At 45.5% G+C, this 15,534-nt stretch overlaps 1 protein-coding gene across 4 annotated transcripts in view; it reads right to left on the reverse strand.

Moving 5' to 3' along the window:
• The window catches only part of LOC110526494 (spondin-1), a 120,622-nt gene that overhangs the window by 90,462 nt on the left and 14,626 nt on the right, over nt 1–15,534 (reverse strand). For all 4 annotated transcript variants that reach the window (XM_036980879.1, XM_036980878.1, XM_036980881.1 and 1 more), the window contains exons 4-6: nt 9,311–9,384; nt 8,406–8,528; nt 2,204–2,352 (exon numbers count right to left, since the gene is read on the reverse strand). In XM_036980879.1, the coding sequence (XP_036836774.1) occupies nt 2,204–2,352; nt 8,406–8,528; nt 9,311–9,384 (346 nt within the window). The remainder of the gene's footprint in view (nt 1–2,203; nt 2,353–8,405; nt 8,529–9,310; nt 9,385–15,534) is intronic.

Raw genomic sequence — 15,534 nt, forward strand, 5'->3', positions numbered from 1 at the left:
AGATGTGAATGCTATAGTCATTTAGACAGGTTACCTTGACATTCTTGGGCACAGGAACTATGGTGGTCTACTTTAAACATAGGTATTACAGACATGTTAACTTGGCATTTTTGGGCACATGGACTATGGTGGTCTGCTTTAAACATAGATATTACAGACTGAGTCAGGGAGAGGTTGAAAATGTCAGTGAAGACACTTGCCAGCTGGTAAGCGCATGTCTTAAAGCGTTGCATTAAGGCCTGCAGTGTGAACAAGGCTTAAGTGGCAGCCATTATCACCATGGGATCTGGAGACAGCCAATCGCGTGTACTTTCCCCAGCAATCTCCACTGAAAACCACAGGCTACAGAAATTGTCTCTCTCTCTCCTCTGCCATGTAGAGTACTGTGCAATATTCCATATGTAAGATTTTCACATCTCCCCCAGGAGAAGGTAATAGTCTGATCCTGTTGCTTTCTACCTGGTTTAAATTGAGTTCTGTTCAGTTGGTGGGGGGATTGCATCGTTTACCATCCACCACTGGGAGAATATGCTACGGAGAGCTACCTAGAATATAAATGTATGCCTACTGTAATAGCTGACACAAGTAGGTGAAAAGAACTATCACCCATTTGTATGTCATCAATTCTCGTATCACTCAACAGTACTGTAACTACTCTGCACTGTAGAGTTAAAACTGACGCCAACCTTGCTTTGCGGCCGTCTCTCCATAAATCCTATATTTGCTCTAATCATTTGGAGAAGGTCCAGGAGGACTAATTCAGATACCATAGCAGACAGTATTGTGGATAATACAGCCTTGTGGATAGGTGGCGGTGATGACGCACAGAGCCCAGCTCTCACAGTGTGCTCTCATTATGTGCCGTGACTCCAGGTCTTCAATATTACCCTACAATAATACACTCTATGGGCCCATCTGCTACACACTAGCACAGGCTATTTAAAGAATGACAGAGAGAGAGAGAGAGAGAGAGAGAGAGAGAGAGAGAGAGAGAGAGAGAGAGAGAGAGAGAGAGAGAGAGAGAGAGAGAGAGAGAGAGAGATTGTACAGAAAGAGGAGAAGGAGAGGGAGAAGAGAGTGGGAGAGAGAGATGGAAAACTGACAAGTAACAGAGGGAGTGGGAGAGAGTGTGAAAGACATGCACAGGCATTGAAATACGGTGAGAAACTGAAACAGAGGAAGATTTTTACTAGAGGTAAAACTGCTAAACAATATTTCTTATTTAATATTTATTGAACAAGAGAGGTGCTCTCGTACCTACCAACATGACCAATTAACCTTGCATGAATGTGAACTTCATAGGATTTGAGGTCATACCCAGTTGAAAGGGACACATGCCATTAAGCAGACCATTAACCAACATTTGCATTGATACTTATAGTACAGATGTTTGTGTCTTATTTAGGTCATGGCTTGTGGAAATCATTATGCAAAAAGTATTGAATGCTTAAACACACTTTGGAAAAGATTCCATGTTCCAATTCCATGGCTTTATACTGTAAATACCAAGTAGGCACTATCTACTTTGAATATCCAAAGGACGTAGATAACTCAAGTGTCCACCATGTATAAAACCACATAAAGGGGCAGGTTGAGAGACTTACTGTATGTAATTAATTAAAGTACTCTGTAGCTCACGGATCGATCAGAACGCCCACTGAGATATGTAAACTCCATTACTAACTGTACTGATACCACAGCCACCTGGATTATCCAGAGAGTACAGCCATTGGCTGGCCCATATGGGCCCAGAATGGGAAAAGACCCTCAAACTATGGCAAGTTGAACAATGACTTGAATGGGGATGGTGATTTAAATCATTTTTATGGGCTTGCCATCCTTGCCATACATACAAGACTCATAGATCCTCCACTGCAGTAGCAATAGCACTAACAACATGTTTATAATGGATTCTCAAGCATTCAACCACATTTGAACAACATTGCATTCCCACTTAGAATACAATGCTAGTCTGGACTCCATGTGAGGATGCAGTGAAGCATAACCGGAGAGTGAGCCGATCATCTTGGTCAGATAAAAAGTGACATATTGTAGCGACCTTAACCCAACACCCAGAACATCAGCAAGGGATACAGATCTCTTGGCGTAACGGATAAGGTGTTGGCTTGTCAATTGCTGGACCCTCAAATGTGCTGCAATATTAATAGCAGGTGTACGTACATACGGCCGTGCCAAGTCTTACCTTCTGCCTGATCTCTTCCTCCATGGAGACAGGTGATCCCAGCTCGGCCACCTTCTTGATGCCCTCGCTGGCGTAGCCACCATACTCCCACAGCACGTAGTTCTTAGAGTGGGACGCTCCGATGATGGCCGACCAGTGGTTAGCACGCCCTGGTGAGGTTAAGAAACAAAACAACACCAGAATTATCATAATCTCGTACTATTCAGGAGGCAGGCTGGCCAAACATTTGTGCCAGTGAAAGGTTTGCACCTATTCCCATTCTGCAACGCATAGTATATATTGGTAAAAGGTATGTGTATAAAAAGTGAACAAATGTAATTAAGATAAGATGAATGTAAGGTTACGGAATGTTCTATTTATTATACACTTTGAAAATGACAGATAATGATTCATATAGAAGTAATGTACATGTCAGATCGTGACAGTAATTATAGTACTATTTTACAGTTTTTTTTACATCAGAGGCTCAGTACCTTACTCTCAGTAAATCTCTGTAGACATTTACGCTCGATTGCAATGAACAAGTAGAACTTAACATGCTACTGAAGGTTACCACTGGAATTTTTTAAACACTACTAACGAAAGGGAGATTACGTGCACCTGCGTGGTTAAACTAAGCTTAATTGCAATGAAAAACCCACAAGGATAAACCATCAGATCAGTTGATCTCTTGTTACCGTGTCAAGAGATTATGATACCAGACAGCTGGTCTAGATTCTCTACTTCTGCCCCCAATGAAATACTGACCAGTAGCATCGGAAAACCGTAAGGCTGATGAATGTAAAAAAATACTTATTTGAGTACAAAAATTGTAGGCTAGACCATCAACATTAGTTTTCATTCATGTCGGTAAACAGAAGACAGTAGATTTGCAGTGGTAAACGACAAAATGTTTTATTTTGGTTGTACAGAATTATTGTCAAATAGATAAATCGCCCTTAGTCTGATCATGAAGTAGGACTAAGTTGTTCTGATGACAATACCAACCAGAGGGTGAAATAGTCTGATAATCTTGACATCTACGTTAGGGAGTTGTAAATCGATGGCCAATGTGGGTTGCAATTGAGATCAGTTGTGTGGGTGACTTTAGTGTGTATTGATGGTTTAACGAGAGATCAGATGGCAATAATCTGGTGGCTTTCGATGGTTGCAATTGGCCCATACAGTCTATTGCAATGTTCAGAGAGACACAATGATGAGCTGTTCAAGGCTATAAACAAGTAGGAAAACGTATATCAGGAGGCTGCTTTTCTGGTTAACGGCAGTTTTAACTCTGTGTCATTAAGACGAGTCTCCTTCGCCACTAGAGGCGATAAAGTCCTAGACCACTGTTATTCTACCCACAAGCAAGCATACAAGGCCCTGTCTCATCTGCCATTCGGCAAATCAGATCACGACTCCGTACACCTGCTTCCTGTTTACAAGCAGAAGCTCAAACACGAAGTACCCGTTGAGAAATGGTAACCAGAATCAGATACTATGCTACAGGACTGCTTTGCTAGCGCTGACTGGAATATGTTTCGAGACTCCGCCGATAAAAATAAACGAGCTAACTACCTCCGTCACCAGCTTCATTAGGAAATGCATTTGCGACTTTGTCCCCACACTGAAGGTTCGATGCTTCCCCAATCAAAAGCCCTGGATTAACACTGAGGTTGGCGCTAAACTAGAGGTCAGGGCTACCGCACACAGGGCTATCGCTCCCGAGTGACGCAGCGTTCTAAGGCACTGCGTCTCAGTGCTAGAGGCGTCACTACAGACCCTGGTTCGATTCCAGGCTGTATCACAACCAGCCATGATTGGGAGTCCCATAGGGAGGTGCACAATTGGCCCAGTGTCGTCCGGGTTAGAGTTTGGCCGGGGTAGGCCGTCATTGTAAATAAGAATGTGTTCTTAACTGTCTTAACTAGTTAAATAAAGGTTCAATAAATATAAATACATATCGCAGACAACCCTGAGGCTACAGCTGAGAGCCGGAACAAAGAGATGAGAAATCCCACTATGATCTCCGCAGCGTAATCAAACGATCAAAAGGACAATATAGGAATAAGGTGAAATCATATTATACAGGCTCCGATGCCCGCCGCATGTGGCAGGGGCTACAGTCCATTACGGATTACAAAGGAAGACCCAACCGTGATCTGCGAAACAATGCCTCTCTACCAGACAAACTCCATGCATTTTATGCAGGCTTTGTCAATAACAATATTGTGCCGGGTGTGAGTGACACCACTATTGCTCTCCGAGGCCAATGTGAGTAAGGTCTTTAATCAGCTCAACACCCGCAAGGCCACGGAGCCTGACGGTATTCCATGGCATGTTCTAAGAGCATGTGAAGAACAGCTGGCAGGCATATTCAGGGTAATTTTCAACCTCTCCTTGTCCCAGTCTGTAATCCCCACATGTTTTAAGATGACCACCATCATTCCTGTTCACAAGAACTCTAAGGCTTCAAGCCACAATGTCTACCACCCTGTAGCACTCACATTTGTAATCATGAGGTGCTTTAAGAGACTGGTTATGGCACACATTAACTCCACCATCCCAGACACCCTAGACCCACTTCAAATTACATACTGCCCCAACAGACCAATAGACAACGCAATCTCAATTGCAATCCCCACTGCCCTCACCCACCTAGATAAGAGGAATACCTATGTGTGAATGCTGTTCATTGACTACAGCTCAGCATTCAACACCATTGTCCCCTCCAAGTTTGTCACCAAGCTTGGGACCCTGGGACTGAACACCTCCCCATGCAAGTGGATCCTGGACTTCATGACGGGCTGACCTGAGGTGGCGAAGGTAGGCAAACATCACATCTGGGGGTTGAGAGCTTCAAGTTCCCTGGTGTCCACATTACTAAGAACTTAAAATGGTCCACACACATCTCAGGAGGTTGAAAATGTTTTGCATGTGCCCTCAAATCCTCCAAAACGTATACAGCTGTACCATTGAGAGCATCTTGACTGACTGCATCACTGCTTGGTATGGCAATAGCACCACCCTCGAGCGCATGGCGCTACAGTGGGTGGTGCGGACAGCCCAGTACATCATTGGGGCCGAGCTCCCTGCCATACAGGACCTCTATATTAGGAGGTGTGAAAGGAAGGCCTGAAAAATTGTTAAAGACTCCTACCAGTCAAGCCATAAACTGTTATTTCTGCTTCCGCACGGCAAGCAGTGGCGGTGCATCAAGTCTGACACCAACAGGTTCCTGAACAGCATCTTTCCCCAAGCCTGCTAAATAGCTAACTAAATAGCTAACTAAATAGCTAACTAAATAGCTAACTAAATAGCTAACTAAATGGCTACGGACTCTCTGAGTTGACCCTTATTTTTGCACTCTCTCTATGCACCCTCACAGCACCCTCCCTACACACTCACACACACTGACACTCCAACACACACACAAACGCTCACTTTATCATTTGCTCACACACACATAATATGCACATACATTTATACTGACTCTACACACACGCACGCACGCACACCCACTTACATACAATCACCATATACACTGCTGCTACTCTGTTTATCATATATCCTGATGCCTGGTCACCTTATCTATATACATATCTACCTAAATCACTCCAGTATCCCTGCACATTGTAAATATGGTACTGGAACTGACCCTGTATATAGTGTTCTTCTTATTTCGCATTTTTTATTTCTTATGTGTTTTTGTTCTACCTTATCTTATTTTTAGTGTTACATTGTTATTGATTACTACGTTGTTGAGTTTAGAACTTGCAAGAAAGGCCTTTCACTGTACTTTTTCACCTGACATTGAAATACTAAAAACTTGAAACTTGAAATAGCATACTGAGTTTCCAACTATGAAGTCAAACTTCGGTCTGCTGATGCAATCTATTGTCCTCTCTTCACTTCCCAAGGTCAAAGACCTCCGAGTGGATAATTATCTTCTTTATTGCTACAAAATAAACTCATATCCCACCTCCTCATCCCTCTCTCCTCTCTCCGTCAGAGCAACTCACACACATTATCGGAAAGTCTTTGTTCAGCAAAGCTAGGCACTCTATCTGACCACTCAAATCCTCCTTTCTCATTTCCTTTTGCAATTTATAACACTCCTCTGGCGTGATGGGGTGTACACACACACACACACACACACACACACACACACACACACACACACACACACACACACACACACACACACACACACACACACAAATAGGGGAAGCGGTCACCACAAACTCAGTAAGGTTAATCCCTCTATATCCGTCAGAACTGTATCCAATCTCAGTCATATACTCTGATGTTCCACAGCCTATTTTCATACTCTCTGCAAAACTCCTTCCATCTCTTTCTCTTTCTCTCAGTCTTGCTGAATTGAGTGACGTGACTGCTCATATTGCTCATTTTCAGCTTTGTGTGAGTCTGGTAGAAATACTATTGAGACCCCATATCCACTGAACACATGAAATGACACTTGAGCTGTGAATCCCTGGATGTAACATCAGATCCATCCAAACCACAGCGCAATTCTCTGGTACACTTAGCCACCTGAGTACCAGTCATGGCTGTCTTGGCTGGGCTCTCTCTACCCGTCTCTCTCCTGAGTCTGTCTGAATGGGTTCAGATAACCAGGAAACCTGCTGGCAGATAATGGTTGAATAGCTTCTTAGCGGCTTCTCAGCGGTGTATTACATATTATAAACTGGGTTATTCGAGCCCTGAATGCTGATTGGCTGACATCCATGCTATGTCAGACCGTATACCATGGGTATGACAAAACATGTATTTTTACTGCTCTAATTACATTGGTAACCAGTTTATAATAGCAATAAGGCACCTCAGGGGTTGTGGGCTGTGTCCAGGCACTCCACATTGTGTTGTGCTTATTAGCCATATACCACACCTCCTCGGACCTTATTGTTTAACTATAGTCACACAGAGAGGGAAATAAAGCTGTGCATGTGACGATGGAGGGAGCGAGGAGAATAAAAAACCTGCTAGCCTGTTTTAGAGAAACCTTCAACATCAGAATGTATGGCATCGGCCCTTCACGTGTGCCTCTCCTCTGCTTGAAGGACGAATGGACGCCTTGTAAAAATATCAGCCTGACGTGACATTGTGCTGTATCTTCTTCTCTCTCCCTCTCTCTTTCTTCTCTCTCTCTCACTCCTGCTGCTAGCAATGAAGAAGCAGACACTCACAGACCATCATGACTGTGGATAGTGTGTGAAAACGGTTGCTAAAACCTCTTTTAGCAATGGTTCTATCTGTGTTTGATTGACAGTTGTTATATAAAAAACACAGGCACATTAACAAATAATTACCGGATACTAATGATGCTTGGGGAGGAAGTTGTAGATGGGGATTTCCTGTTTGTATGACAACCAGGGATGGTTACCTTGGCTATGACTTTGTGGTGGTGAGGAGAACTCAATTATAAAAACCACAAAACCAATAATGGATTTCCAAAGACAAAGAGTGGAAACGCATGCATGAACACACACACACACACAGACACACACAGACACACACAGACACACACACACACAGACACACACACACACACACACAGACACACAGACACACACACACACACACACACACACACACACACACACACACACACACACACACACACACACACACACACACACACACACACACACACACACACACAATGTAACAGAGACAGACATGCACAAAAACAGAAAGACACACAGGAAGACACACACACTCCTGTCTCTCCTAAGCCAATAAATTAGGGTGTTGCTCGATCTGCAGGTTTATCTCACTGTGGGACTCCATGCTAATCATTATATTGATCTGGGCTGTGTGTGAGAGAGAGAGGAGTGTCTTAGAAGGAGGGGAGAGCCCCATTTCACTTCACACCCTGCCTGCCTGCTGGGGAGTCAGGCTCAAGGTTATACAGTGCAGCACCACAGACCGAGGCCCAGGGCCAAGCTGGGGGAGGAATGAGACAGGTGCCTGGGGAGAGAGTATCCTGGGGTGGCCATGGAGGTTGTAGTATCCTTGGAAGACTGTGATGCTGGGTACTTGAGCAGTAGGGCAATTTTATTAGTAAAGGGGTTATTTTGACGCAATGGAGGCACCAACTAGGGTAGCCCTGGGGTGAAATGGGGGACTAACTAAAGTTATCTTTCAGGGATTAAATGGGGTATGTACCTTGGTAATTTGGAAGTTGTTATGGGGTACTTACGAGGGTAGTCTTTGGGGTGCACCTTCTCTGACCAGTTGCCGTGGAAGGTGACTCTGTACTTGGCTGTTCCACAGGCACAGCAATCCAGCAAAGGCTTCTCTGTGGTCTCCCCATACAATGACTCTGAGAAGAGAAAGAGAGTGAGAGTGAGAGAGAGAGGGGGGGTTAAAGGAGGAGAGAGAGTTTGACAGCAGAGAGAGGTATAGGGTTGTTATAGGTAGGGGACAGAGGAGGGGAGAGGAGAGGAGATGGGCTTATTTACTGTGGTTTGAAGCAAAAGAATAAGGGGAAATTAGATATATTAGGCTTTCATATTGAGCTGTCTTTTGAAAATAAATACATGCAACAGAGTTGCTATGAGAAGGTCACTGAGTTGAGAAATATGAGAAGTGCAGTTGTCTTAAATGTCCAATTCCTTCCACAACTGTGTGGTTAGCTCAGATGGAGAGGAGAGGATGAATATAGGCTCCTGATTTTGCCTGGTTATTTACATGATGATGTGGTGAAGAGATAGAAGAAGGGAGGGAGGGAGAGAGGAGGAAGGGTGAGAAAGGAGAGAGGAGGGGGGGAAGGGGGGAGGGAGGAGGAGGCAGGGGTGAGGGAGGGGGGGTAGGGAGGAGGAGGGAGGGAGGAGGGATGGGTGAGGGAGGGAGGGAGGGAGGGAGGGAGGGAGGGAGGGAGGGAGGGAGGGAGGGAGGGAGGGAGGGAGGGTCTCAGTAGTCTCCGTAAATTCTCTATCCAATGTCATGCAGAGATTGGGAGATACAGCACAAGTGTAAAGATCCTGACCCAGTAAGGGAAGAGAGAGTAAGACAGGAGATGCTGAGATATAGTAAGGGAGAAGGAGGAGGAGGAGTGGAAGACATGTAGTGTCCTTTACTGCGTCTCAGTAATGGAGGACATACCTTTCTCACACATCCTCTTGGTGAGAGAGCCTTCATCCTGGAAGTAGATGATCCTCTTCTGGACAATGCTGGCCCTGCAGAGAAAGAATGAGGAGGGGAGGAGGGTGGGAGGAGAAGAGGAAGTTTCAGGTTATGAAAAAGGAGATAGAAAGGTTGGAAAGAGAAAGCAGATGAAAAGTGAAAAGATGAGGGTAAAGTAGAGATGAGGGTTGAAAGAGAGAGGGAATGAACAGAGGAGAAAAGACAAGAAAGGATGAGAGGAGTACAAGGCAGGATATCAGGTGTAATAAGGGAGGAAAGAAGCCGGAGATGAGGGAGAAAGGGAGAGAAAGAAGAGAACAGAGTTAAATACTAATTTCAGCACAGGGAGTAACCGGGGAGCATTTGGAGTAATGTTGAACTCGGGTTGAGTGTCTGAATGAATAAATCCTGGGGAGGAAGTGATCTTGTGCATCCAGACAGGTCTCCCAACAGTTCTGAGATCAGCTACTAGAGCAGGTTCTGTGTGATTTATCAACATTTTTATCCAGACAGGATTCCAGACAGGTCTGAGATCAGCTAATAAAGCAGGTCCGGTGTTATTCATTAACATTCTAATGTGTTTCCAGACAGGTCTGAGATCAGATGCTAGAGCTGGTCTGTGTTATTCAGCAACATGTACCTGTGCTTCCAGACAGGTCTGAGATCAGCTACTAGAACACACAGGAGAGCTGAATCACAGGGACTCTCAGACTGGAGGGATTTGCTAGCAGAAAGTGTTCATTAACATGAAGACGTGTATTTAGCAGGAGAGAGATGAGGTTGGAAATTAGATTGAAAACCTACAGAGAAAGAGGAAAAGGAGAGAAAAAAGTCTGAACGTAAGCTCCCCTTTTGAGAAACGATCAAGAGTGAGCAAGTACACACACTCAGGCAAGAGGAACTACAACATGTCAGAGATAAGACTGAGTGACAGGCCAAAAGTTAAGTTTCCCAGAGCTAAAGTCCTGCTCCTGGTCCTGGCAGAGAGACTGTTCTGATAGAGCTGTCTGGGGGCAGAGCCACAGTGTGCTGGGTGGACACAGGTCTTAGAGGGGCCTTGACATGCAAATCAGACACAAACAAACCCATTCAAGGGCCAGAAGGGGGCCCGCGTGCGGGCCAGAAACGATCGCTAGCAAATTACTTTCATGGCCCAACAGCTGTCACAAACAAACTCCATTCAGGTGCCGTACATTACATCAGACTTGGCTACCCACAACAGGCTGCAGGTTTCCATGGTGATAGTGGGCAGAGGGTAGCAGAAGGGTGTAGGTTCTAGGCTCTGGATTGTCTGGGTCCTGGGTCTAGTCCAGGTGGATCATGTCCAGCTGGACTGTTTATGGAGCAGGAGTCCAAGCTGGGCCAAGCCCACTGCTGTCACTGTCCTCTCCCACAGTCACAAAAATAAAGAGAGAGAGAGAGAGAGAGAGAGCGAAAGAGAGAAGGAGGGAGAGGGAAAGAGAGAGAGAGAGCGAGAGAGAAAGAGAGAGAGAGAGAGAGAGGACGTAGATGTAAAAGAGGAAAGGTAGAAAGACAGAGAGATGTACTATATGCTAATCTCAGGAAGCTGTGGTAGTGAGGAGAAAGGGCACAACTAAAGAGAGATACAAGACAAGGACAAATAAGACAAAATCATTAATTTCACCTTGTCCTTGAAGGACACACTCCAGATGAGCTGCTTTGAAATAATACATTATCTCTCAATTCTGATGGGATTCCAACCTATTCCCCAAGCAAACCTCCTACCACTAGAGCCTCCCGAGTGGCACAGGGGTCAAAGGCACTGCATCGCAGTGCTAGAGGCGTCACTACAGACCCGGGTTCGATCCCAGGCTGCTTTGCAGCCGGCCACGACCCGGAGAACCATGGGGCGGGGCACATTTTGCCCAGCGTCGTCCGGGTTAGGGGTGCGTTTGGCCGGCCGGGATGTCTTTGTCACTTAGTGCTCTAGCGACTCCTTGTGGTGTGCCAGGAGCATGCATTTTGACTTTGGTAGCCAGTTGTATGGTGTTTCCTCTGACACATTAGTGTGGCTGGCTTACAGATTAAGCGAGTAGTGTGTTAAGAAGCAGTGCGGCTTGGCATGGCTGTGTTTCGGAGGACGCATGGCTCTCGACCTTTGCCTCTCCTGAGTCCGTATGGCAGTTGCAGCGATGGGACAAGACTGTAACTACCAATTAGATGTCACAAAAACTGTTTTTTTTAAATGATAAATAAACCTACCACTCTCCTGTCTGTTTCTCCTGCCTCTCTCCAGAACAGGGTGTCAGGGGGATTATGTTTGAGCAGGCTGTGTCAGGCAGGCCGGACAGAGAAGGGACAGTATCTCTACAATGACGGAGTGACAGCTATATACCCCTATTAACATTACACAACACTCTCTTCATCTCTCTTTTTCTCACCCTCTCTCTTGCTTTTGTTTTTTTAGCCATTTTTACTCTCCAATGCACACAGCAAGACAGAGACAGAGAGGAAAGAGACGAGAGAGAGGGAGAGAGAGAGAGAGAGAGAGAGAGAGAGAGAGAGAGAGAGAGAGAGAGTAAGAGAGAGAGAGAGAGAGAGAGAGAGAGCTAGAGGGAAATAAGTAGAGAAGAAAATAAAGCATAAACACAACAGATCCCATCCATAAACAAGGTATGGGTTTGGAAGGGGATAGTAGCAGGACATGAAGAAACCCGTCTGAGTGGTGTACCTAGAAGTACAGAGGTGACAGGGGTACCCCACCCCAGGCGCTCCTAAACACACCGCCAGCATATCTCTAATTGTTCACACTTTAATTCAATCTCACCCCAATTTCAGATATCTCTCCCTGAGTGAGCCGCTCACAAACTGCCTCACTAGCTGCCCACTTTCTGGGGCCGGCCAGGAAATCAGGCACAGTAATGCTTATTTAACATCCAATTTAAATTCTATCAATGAGACGCTATTAAAGCCAGACTCACTTTCCTGGCTCCAAGCCGCCGATGGTTATCGCCTCAAAAGCGCTCTGGTGTTAGGGTGGGTAGGAGTGTGTGTGTGTGCATGTGTGTGCGTATGTGTGGCCAGGTGAGAGAGGGATAAATAAACATAGCTATTTGTTTACAGTTTGTTCCTTTGGGAAAGCACATGCTGTACCAATTTCATTGAACCATTCCTACTCATCTCACATGTAATAACTGCAGAGTTAGACTGCCATTCTCTCTGGGAAGGCTTTTTAATCTTCCTGCCATTGTGTTCATGTTATTATATTCCTGGAGATTTCAAATAGGTTTTGACACTATCATGTTCTGACTGTCAAAACTGTACTACACTGTATGTCAGGTGAACCTGAAAAAAAGAATGACTTTTTCTGTATAAATTAACAAAAATATAAAGATTCTACAGGGAGTGTTATCCAGAAATCAGACAAATGTCTGTTCCTTTTTGACCCCCATAATCATGGTGAGCCAGATCAAACCACCACACTCACTGTTTCCAGCCTCCAGGAGACAGCAGCTACTCCTCAATTACAGCTAACCATCAGGGAGGAGAGGCCGTCATACCACAGCCTCTCTAGCCACAGCACTAGAGGAGCTCTCAAAAACTCTGACGATGCTCTGAACTAATCACTTTCCACACAGACAAACTGAGCGATGATGACACTATACACAGTAATACATACAGTACACATCTACACATGTTGTATTACATTGTATTACACACACTCACACAAACGCACATGCACACGTACACGTAAACACACACAAACACACACACAGGCACCAGACACATGCACAGTCTGTTATTCCATAATAGTTATTGCCAGAGGTGTCTGAGCTAACCAGGTTATTTGACAGGTAGGCAGACAGGCAGGCTTAGAGCGTTGAAATGAAAAACAAACATTCCTCTGCTCGTATCAATAATGAAATCACTCATTCTCTGATGGAACAAATACAATTGTAGCTGGGGTAAGGTGGGCAGACCCTCCCCCAGGCTGGCAGCGCCAGTCACGTTCATTGTTTATGGGGTTGTCATGGTAATAGAAAAGGGGGAATATATGGGGAGAGACCCATTTTCTTTCTCTGGTGATGATATCTCTGGGGAGATACCTCCCGCTGGACTGTGATTTATGGCCAGCGAGTTCAGGCTAGGTTGGTTGTTTTGTGCAGCTCCCCGTCTGTCTGTCTGTCTGTGTGTGTCAGCGATATACAACAGCTTCTCAATAATAATCTGTCAGCATGATGTTTAGGGGTGCACCTAGCCCACTTCACTGACAAAACTTTAATAAGAGTGATCACCCAGTAATTCAACTTCCCAGTTTCATAAAAACACTTCCTTTTCAACTATGGACCTCTCCTCGCCTGGTGTCATCGCTCTACAGTGAAAAACAAGCTTCCCCACTGGACGTACCTTCGTATCACATCCCCACTCCATAACGTCCACAAGTGACTATATCTCTCTCCTCATCTCACATGCTGCCTCTCTCTTTCCATTCTGTCCATTCATCTCTTCTATACTGATCACTCTTCCTCTTGTATTGTCTCTCTCCCTCTTTCTCTTCCTCTGTCCCCCACTCTCTGTCCCACCTCCTTTCTCCTAATAGATATAAGATAGCTGAGAGGTAAAGTAGGGGAAGATGCCTGCCTGCCTGATTAGTGTGCTGTGGGAACAAAACAACTACACCCTGGTTGAGAAAGGCAGAAAGAGTGAAGAGGAAAAGGAGAGAGGGGGGAAGGAATGAAAAGGGTGTGTAGTAGAGAGAGAATCCGCCAGGAGAGAGAAGAGTGTGTGTAGTAGAGAGAGAAACCGCCAGGAGAGAGAAGAGTGAGTGAGAGTAGAGAGAGAATCCGCCAGGAGAGAGAAGAGTGAGTGACAGTAGAGAGAAAATCTGCCAGGAGAGAGAAGAGTGTGTGTAGTAGAGAGAGAAACCGCCAGGAGAGAGAAGAGTGAGTGAGAGTAGAGAGAGAATCCGACAGGAGAGAGAAGAGTGAGTGATAGTAGAGAGAGAAACCGCCAGGAGAGAGAAGAGTGAGTGAGAGTAGAGAGAGAAACCGACAGGAGAGAGAAGAGTGAGTGAGAGTAGAGAGAGAATCCGCCAGGAGAGAGAAGAGTGATTGAGAGTAGAGAGAGAATCCGCCAGGAGAGAGAAGAGTGAGAGTAGAGAGAGAATCCGCCAGGAGAGAGAAGAGTGAGAGTAGAGAGAGAATCCGCCAGGAGAGAGAAGAGTGAGTGAGAGTAGAGAGAGAATCCGCCAGGAGAGAGAAGAGTGAGTGAGAGTAGAGAGAGAAACCGTCAGGAGAGAGAAGAGTGAGTGAGAGTAGAGAGAGAATCCGACAGGAGAGAGAAGAGTGAGTGAGAGTAGAGAGAGAAACCTACAGGAGAGAGAAGAGTGAGTGAGAGTAGAGAGAGAATCCGCCAGGAGAGAGAAGAGTGAGAGTAGATAGAGAATCCGCCAGGAGAGAGAAGAGTGAGTGAGAGTAGAGAGAGAAACCGACAGGAGAGAGAAGAGTGAGTGAGAGTAGAGAGAGAATCCGCCAGGAGAGAGAAGAGTGAGTGAGAGTAGTAGAGAGAGAAACCGTCAGGAGAGAGAAGAGTGAGTGAGAGTAGAGAGAGAAACTGACAGGAGAGAGAAGAGTGAGTGAGAGTAGAGGGAGAAACTGACAGGAGAGAGAAGAGTGAGTGATAGTAGAGAGAGAAACTGACAGGAGAGAGAAGAGTGAGTGAGAGTATAGGGAGAAACTGACAGGAGAGAGAAGAGTGAGTGAAAGTAGAGAGAGAAACTGACAGGAGAGAGAAGAGTGTGTGTAGTAGAGAGAGAATCCGCCAGGAGAGAGAAGAGTGAGTGAGAGTAGAGAGAGAAACTGACAGGAGAGAGAAGAGTGTGTGTAGTAGAGAGAGAATCCGCCAGGAGAGAGAAGAGTGAGTGAGAGTAGAGAGAGAAACCGTCAGGAGAGAGAAGAGTGAGTGAGAGTAGAGGGAGAAACTGACAGGAGAGAGAAGAGTGAGTGAGAGTAGAGGGAGAAACTGACAGGAGAGAGAAGAGTGAGTGAGAGTAGAGAGAGAAACCGTCAGGAGAGAGAAGAGTGAGTGAGAGTAGAGAGAGGGAGGGAGGAAGAAAGCCAAAGAAAGGTGGAGTTCAGAGACAGAGACGAAGGCAAGGAAATCTCATCACTCACTCTGACAGGCACATAATAACGTGCATTAATAAGAAATGCAAGCCTTTTTTACGCCCCTACACACATAAC

This window comes from Oncorhynchus mykiss, chromosome 6, assembly GCF_013265735.2.
Source record: "Oncorhynchus mykiss isolate Arlee chromosome 6, USDA_OmykA_1.1, whole genome shotgun sequence".
Classification (NCBI taxonomy): domain Eukaryota; kingdom Metazoa; phylum Chordata; class Actinopteri; order Salmoniformes; family Salmonidae; genus Oncorhynchus; species Oncorhynchus mykiss.